At 44.8% G+C, this 8182-nt stretch overlaps 1 protein-coding gene across 1 annotated transcript; it reads left to right on the top strand.

Moving 5' to 3' along the window:
* Positions 1 to 1779: 1779 nt before the first annotated feature.
* Positions 1780 to 3771, top strand: LOC103630173 (protein argonaute 1B). The gene is made up of 7 exons (XM_020539519.2): positions 1780 to 1920; positions 2005 to 2138; positions 2282 to 2391; positions 2479 to 2585; positions 2666 to 2804; positions 2953 to 3069; positions 3487 to 3771. Exons 2-7 carry the CDS (start codon positions 2117 to 2119, stop codon positions 3586 to 3588), a joined length of 597 nt encoding a protein of 198 aa, XP_020395108.1. The 5' UTR covers positions 1780 to 1920; positions 2005 to 2116; the 3' UTR covers positions 3589 to 3771.
* Positions 3772 to 8182: the final 4411 nt, after the last annotated feature.

Raw genomic sequence — 8182 nt, 5'->3', positions numbered from 1 at the left:
CATACACTTGCTTTTTTGTTTAAGCAAGCGTGTATGGTGGTGCGTACCTGATGACTGACAATGTACGAGGGAACTTCTGCCGGCAGGTGTGACACGTGCTCTTCAATGATGAGACCATGCAAATCGTGGTATATATCGAAGTCTGCATGATACTGATGGTTGCAATGTTTATGTATGGCTAGGATTACAAATGGATTATGAAATATTTTTTTATAACAATATAAGACACATTTTGTATATAAATTATTATGTTATTATATGTTCCCGTTGCAACGCATGGGTACTCACCTAGTTATATATAAGCGGCAACCCCAACCTGCTTAGGCATTGCAGGGAAGGAGTGGGGGAGGATTGGCCCCTTGTCTCACATATTCAAAGTTTAATGCTAGAAGACTAGGGGCTTCAGATCAGTGCATCATATTCTAAGGAAGACAAGGATGGCCAGGTAAGACATTTTTGTTTCTCTCTGGCATGTGCGCGAAAATTGCACAGCTTAGATCTTGGTACATGATTATATGCTGCCTCTTTTTTTTCCTCAGAAAATTGTATTACATGTCGTGTGCTCGTGTTATATCATCACTGCTTTGCTATATTGTTGGTTCACAAGATCTCACTCTTCCTTTCCTTCTCATCCCTACTTGTTCTCAGCTCAGTATACACATAGTCATTTTGCATGCTCGCAATACATGATTGTGTACACTAAAACAGTATACTAGATAGAAATGTGGCACAGTCCCAAAAGGCTTAGTAATATTAACGTGTTATTACACAACTTCCGTCTGAGTGGTGTCGAACCTAAGCTAGCCAAGTAGTCGTTGCTGCTGCCAGTGGCTTGTTCCACTTGTTCTTTTCGTCTTTAGGTATTTTTTATTATGTTATCCACTCCTCTTTTATTACATAGACCCATAGTTAACCTGTTAACTTCTCTTCTATAAAATGCTTGGCTACGATTGTTAGATACATGATCCACCAGTACAGGCGTTGTCATTTTTCCTTGTTTTGGCTGATAGCTAAAAGGTTATTCAAAAAGAATAAATTATTTTCAGATCATAAACTTCAACATCACGCTTTCTGTGAAGACTGGCATAAGTTGTACCTTTGTAATGTATAGTTTAATTTTAGGCTTTGTTAGGTTAGGTAGAAGACTGTAATGTGAAATCCACCAGTGAGCACTTATATTATCCTTGCAGAGCGGTGAGCCTGACAGTAGCTTGACTTGCTTTGCAGATCGTTGACATGTAACTAAACCAAAACTACTTCCTGAGAATCTGCACACAAGGTAGCTGAAAACTTGTACATGAAAACTGAAAATTGTATCTAAAGCTTCGCTTTTGTCTAGTAGCTAGCTTTTTTCTAATTGTAGTTTGTTTAATATGGTAGCACATTATTCTGCACTTTTAATTTGCTAACTGTTAGCACCAGTTTAATTATCTAACAACCCACTAATTTGCTAACTGTTAGCACCATGTTGTCAACTTGTATTTCAGAAATTTTCTCTTTATTATTTTAGCAATTCCATGATGCAGCTGATATTCTATTTGTCTTACATCATTTACCTTTTCTACACTCCCTAAGCTGTTTATTTCTCATTATACAAGCTTTTGTTTCTATTTTAACAAATACACAGTTGTTCATATTAAGTTTTGATAAGTTATATTTTTGCAATCTCAGTATTGATGTATTCCTGTCATAGCGAGAGAGTATGATGTGTCTGTATTTAGAACATATGTAAAATTTTGTGCTGACTTATGTAATCTTTTCTAATTGAAGGCGCGAGAGAGTATTTAAGGTGGTGATCAAATTTGCGGCCCGTGCTGATCTCCACCATCTGGCTATGTTTCTAGCTGGAAGGCAAGCAGATGCCCCTCAGGAAGCTCTTCAAGTGCTTGACATTGTACTACGTGAATTGCCTACCGCGAGGTGATCTTGAGCTAGTTATGTTTATTAGTTACTTTTTTCATGGCAAAAGTCAAAGTCTTATTGCCTTACATTTTCCTTGTGCAGGTATTCTCCTGTTGGTAGGTCATTTTACTCTCCCAACTTAGGGAGACGTCAAAAACTTGGTGAGGGATAGGAAAGTTGGCGTGGTTTTTACCAAAGCATAAGGCCGACAAAGATGGGCCTTTCACTGAATATTGGTTAGATACTGTCACTTCAACCTTTTTTATCTCATTGTTTATCTTTCAATTTCCACTTCCCACACATGACTTCAATTAGCTCCCAGTGTAGTTTATGGAATCAGTATTGCTCTTTTCTTAGCATTTGATTTGTGGTCTTGCAGATATGTCCTCTACTGCATTTATCGAGCCTCTCCCTATGATCGATTTTGTTGCTCAGCTTCTTAACAGAGATATCTTAGTTAGACCATTATCTGATTCTGATCGCGTGAAGGTTTGAATAATTACCTTACCTATTTGATAGCAACTTCGGCTTATGCTTTGTTGGTGCTGAGTTATTGTTGTTTTTGTTCCTCTATAGATTAAAAAAACCCTAAGAGGTGTGAAGGTTGAGGTGACTCACAGGGGAAACATGCGCAGAAAATATCGCATTTCTGGCCTCACCTCACAAGCAACAAGAGAGCTATCGTATGTGTCTTTCATTGCTGGTATGAGGCAATAGCTAAAGAACAATGCAATAACATGATTTGCTAGTTTCTTTGTGATAGATTCCCTGTTGATGATCGTGGTACTGTGAAGACTGTGGTGCAATACTTCATGGAGACTTATGGTTTTAGTATCCAGCACACCACTTTACCATGCTTGCAAGTGGGCAATCAACAAAGACCAAATTATCTGCCTATGGAGGTTAGTGTCCTCAACTGTGGTCTTCAACTATCTCCATTGAACTTGGATTTGTTATATTGTCTGCTTATCTATTTGAATGGTCTCTGAATGCTACATCCAGCTTTAGTATTATCATAAGTGCCTATGGCTTTGAAATATGAAATTTCAGGTTTGCAAGATTGTTGAAGGACAGCGTTACTCAAAGCGACTCAATGAGAAACAAATCACTTCTCTACTGAAAGTGACCTGCCAGCGCCCTCAAGAGCGTGAGCTAGACATCTTACAGGTGGTCGTTTATCATATGTTTTACCAGTGTCTACATCTTATGATTTCAAATGTTTAACCATTGTTTGAGTATAGCCTGTGATTAGCAGTTTTTCAAGCCTTTTAGCTTTAAAAGCACTTTTTACACATTTGCTTGTGCATTCTTTAGGTTTTAGTTGCACTGCTTACTGTTGCTACTTGTCTTTTCTTAACATGATTATACATTTTCCCGTGCATCCAAAATGATCTCTGGCTCTCTGGGGTTGGAAACAACGTATCTGTAACAGTTGTTTGATTATTAAAATGTTTGTGTGAATTGTATTTTTCTGTAAATAGTGCCATCTGTTATTTCAGAATACTGTGTAATGCTTAAACACAATATGATACATGTGATTTAATGTCAGTTGTATATTTATGAGAATTTTGGTTTATTTTGTAGGATTCCGGCTCTCATCAAGTGACTCCTCCCCATCACGATGACTTTGCGGACAAATGTCTCAATTCTAGTGGTGGAGCTACGAACAACAATCTGATGTCCTGATTGAGAGCGATAGAGCTAATGTTTGAACTTGTGTGTTTGAACTTGTGAACTAAAAATGTGAACTATAGATGTGAACTTATGTGAATTTGTGAACTTATGCATTTGGACTTATGTGAATTTGTGAACTTATGTATTTGGACTTGTGTGAATTTGTGATATGAACATATATCCATGTGTTTGAAATCTGTATTGTATGTGATATTCTGTGTTGCATGTGATATTATGTGTGTCTAATTTTTCATTTTTGTATTTTTTATTTTTTTGGAAAAGGGTTAAGAACGTGGGTACCGTCGAACTTAATGGGCAGCCCTCGCCGACCCACGTAGGACCCATAAGTTCGACGGCCACGTGGCCCTGTCAAACTTAAATGTAAGAACGTGGGTGCCATCGAACTTATGGGAAAAACCCACGTTCTTAATGTTAAGTTCGTCGGGCCCGTCGAACTTACTTCTCTAAGTTCGTCCAAAAATCGCTGTCGGCTATATTCGTCGGTAAACCCACGTTCTTATGGTAAGTTCAACGGCCTATTACATTAAGTTCGACAGTTTTTCACCCACGTTCTTTAACCAGTTTCCTGTAGTGATTAAGCTTGTCAGTCTAGTGAAAGTCTAATGGTTGTTACTCTTGGTGATAATCATCACCTAGATAGCTTTGTGGCGATTGAAGTATGATGATCACCCGAAAAGCTTGTGGGTGACTCAACTCAAGTGTTGTTCACGATTTTGAGCAGTTTATCACGAGTCCATGATGGAGCAATGAAGAATCAACCATAATGAGCACTTTGTCCTTGCATAGACTAATGGGGAGTGATACCCTTGCATGGGTGCTCCATTGAGGACTAGTGGAGAGTGCCAACTTTTTGATACCTCAAGAAAATTTGTACTCATCTAAACCCTTGGTTTTCTTTTTGTTATTACAATTGAGCAATTTACTTTAAGTATCTACATTTCAAATATTGCCAAGATAGCATAGTGTTTGGTTTTGGTTCTTTATCACTTTGTGACCGCATTAGGCACTAGGGTGAAGTTAGGCTTGCTCTTAGGGTTTAATCATCACAATAATTTTATAGAAGCCTAATTCATCCCCTCTTTTGGGCAACATGATCCTTTCAATTGGTATTAGAGCCTAATGCTCATTAGTTTAGCTTAACCATTTTAGCTAAGATGTCTAGTGGTGATGGACCTTGTCGTGGTTTTGGAAACCAGGGACAATAGAATTTGTGTTCGGTGGGGGATGCTAGCGTGGACTCACTCCAAATGATAAATCACGAGGATTCCAGAAGAGGGGGTGTGAGATGATGAGTTATACTAGTTCAGACTTCATCCTAGACCAGTGTAGTGCTCATAGTAGTATTGCCTGAGAAATGTGTTATAGCTTGTGCCTCTATGTGTAGAAGGAGGAGGACCTGTCCTTTTATAGCTCAAGGGAGGGACATTATAGGGGATACTAGTTTTCTACGAGAGACAGAGAGAGAACTACTACCTCAGGTTGACATGGTATCCATGTGGTCGTTCGTAGGGTCGTGTGCAGCCGTACTCCCAGTGTGGTGTAAGGCACCGCTCGTTCATCATACAGGTCCCTATAGCGAGTTTGTTGCTAATGTCTTCATAGTAGTGTGTGGTTGGCCCCATGGACTTGTCTCGTGGTGTGGTCGTTCGTGGCGTGGCTTCGCCTGTCATCATGGGCCCTGTGTCACCTTCCAGCGTGCGTTAGCATACACTCGGTATGGCGCATCGTTCTGTCCTTATCGGCATATGGGTCACTGTAGAGACTCTGGTGTTAAGGTCCTTTCATGAGTGGGGTTGGCTGATCCCACAGGTCAGTGGGGATACGCCTGAGACCATACATGGGGTGTCCAGTCGTGTCGATAGTGACCTCCCGGTGCTCCTTCGGTGTGCCGCACATATGTCCGAACGTGGCTTGGTGATAATGCATCTTGTCGTAGCTGACTTGGGTCAATAGCACTGGATCAGGATCTCTAACTAACCGAGTTGCTCGACGAGGACTCGGTCGGCCACTCCGCCTTGTTAGGTTGCTCGGTGGGGACTTGGTTGCCCCTCCGCCTCGCAAGGTTGCTCGACGGGGACTTGGTCGGCCGCTATACCCTGTAGGTTTGCTCGGTAGAGGACCTAGTCATCCGCTCTGACTCGTAGGGTTGCTCGGTAGAGGGCTGGTCGTCTGCTCCGCCTTATAGGGTTGCTCGGCAGAGGGTTGATCGGCAAATGAGCCAAATAGAGGTTATGGGCCTACTTCGAGCACCCTGTTCCGTTCACCCGACAGCAGCCCCCGAGCCTTCGTGTAACTCCTTGGTTTTGTGCGGAGGCTTTCACTTTAGGACTGAATTCTCAGGTGAGCGCAAGCGCGTCTGCAAGATGTAGCCCCTGAGTAGTCCATGTGGATTGCTTGGGGTTTATTTAGTGTGTATGTGTGTGTGCAGTTTAGGGGCGGACCCTCCCTGCATTGGTCGTCACGTGCTGAGCGTGAGTCCACTGTTATTAGTTCTCTGTTGAAGACCGAATTCTCGAGTGCGCACAAGCGCATCTGCTAGATGTAGCCCCCGAGTAATCCATATGGATTGCTTGGGGGTTTATTCGGTGTGTGTGTGTGTGCAGTTTAAGGGTGGACCCTTCCTGTGATAGTCTTTACGCACTGAGTGTGAGTCCATATGGGCGTAGTCTCAGAGGGTGACCCTCTGAGTTAGTCCTCTTCCAGTTGTTTGATCCCTTGCACACATGCATCCCCCTCGGAAGGCTTTTCGTGGTCCTTTTGAGGGGAGGGCCTCCCTCCATCGACCTAGTCGGCGTGGGGAAAGAGGTCGTCGAGCTATGGACGGGTTATCCAAGTGAGATCCGACTGCCCTTCGGTAGGGTTAAGTCTTGGTGAGTAGTCCCACTAGGGGGCTCAACCCGCAAGGGGCATCTCATTGAGTCCTTCCTTATTCGACCCTATATCGGCTCTTTGGTTAGTCTAGCCAATCGAAGAGGGCCCTGAGGCCACCCCATTAGCCAGGTTACCATAGGGGAATGTGAGGTACGACCTTAGATGTGGGTATGAGCAAATGACCTATGTGTGAGTCACCTGGCTTGTGGCTCGCTAGGAGCTTGCTCAGCCCACCCCTCGCTCTATGTGGTAAGTTGAGAGAAGTATTCGGTTTTTACTTGGTTGACCTAAGGCAATCACTGAAGTGGCATAGTAAAAGAGGGGATCATCATGACGCCGCTTGGCGTGGGCGTCTTGACGAGATGCGAAACAACCTACCCGTCGTATCGTGTGCAGGTGGCGTGACAAGGTGGTCTAACCATCCCGCCTGTTACTGGCACTCCCCTGTCGTGTGCCCCCTGGCACTCTGTTCGAGGTGGTGTGGTACCTGCAACATGAAAAGTTTTTTCGCTCAATGCTCAAGACGACCGTAGGCTTGAAATGACGGATCCTCCCGTGTTGTCCATGGGGGGCACCTATAGGCATCGTATGGCTTTCTTATGTCTGCGTAAATGAAAAAGAAAGATGCCCAGGGTCGGTTATGCTTACTGCATTCCTACGCCCAAACATTTGCCCTTTTCTTAGAAGCCTCCTTTGTCGTTGTGCTTCCCTATGCTTTTGCGTCCGTTTAGCTTGCTCCTCACGCTCATGGTGTCGTTCCCGGCCTGCTCGATTCGGGAGTGTCACCTTCTTAGTTTGTAGAAGAAAGGGTTCCTCCCCACAAAGGGAATCTTAGGATGGAGACTGGAAAGCAAGGGTGAGGCGTTGCCTCCGAGGACGACAAGGTGGTCGTGCTCGTGTCCTTCTATGGGTGCGGGTTCGGCCTGCTCCTGCATACTTTCGTGTGAGGATCCTCCATTACTACCAGCTAGAGATCTAGAACCTCCATCCCAACATTGTCCTCTACATAGCGTGCTTTATTATGCTATGTGAGGCTTTCATGGCATCGACCCCTACTGGATAGCCTGCTAGGGATCCTCAATCGAGCACCAACTATCGATGTTGAGCAGCGACTGCGTCTCAGTTGTGCGGATAGAGCTTCATGACAACAATGTGTGAACAAGAACTGAGAAGTGACTGCAGTTATGCACAGGGGTGCTACCGAAGTTGGTGATGATAGAGCTTCACGACAGCAATGTGTGAACAAGAACTGGTAAGTGACTACAGTTATGCACAGGGTGACAACACATGGATGAAGCACCCGCATCCCGCCAAGCTATCGACATGAGGACCTAGCCCCCTCGCCTTACATGCCCTCGACACCCGCACCGAGGCACGGGTGGCGAACAGGCGAAGCTTGGCCTGGCCGGAGGCACGGACGCATGGGGTGGAGCTCGACCAATGGCCCTGACTGAAGCTCGGTAGGGTGGGCCGCAGAGCTTCGTCCTAGAGCCAGCAGGGCAGGGAGGAGTTTCGTCTGGCCTCCTAGGTCGCTGGGGTGCAAGGTGGGGAGGAGCTTTGTCCTGGCGCGCGGGGTGGGCGAGGGCGACGCCGACGAGTCGGCAGTAGGCCAAAGCCTAGAGCAGTTGAGCTTCGTCCTAGGCGGTGCGGCGGATCAGCGGATGCCGGCTGGGCGCTGGGGCGTTCTCCGGTGGAGGCGTCCTGGCGTCTCGGG

This window comes from Zea mays, chromosome 6, assembly GCF_902167145.1.
Source record: "Zea mays cultivar B73 chromosome 6, Zm-B73-REFERENCE-NAM-5.0, whole genome shotgun sequence".
Taxonomy (NCBI): Eukaryota; Viridiplantae; Streptophyta; class Magnoliopsida; order Poales; family Poaceae; genus Zea; species Zea mays.
This window is presented reverse-complemented; position numbering and strand designations above follow the sequence as displayed.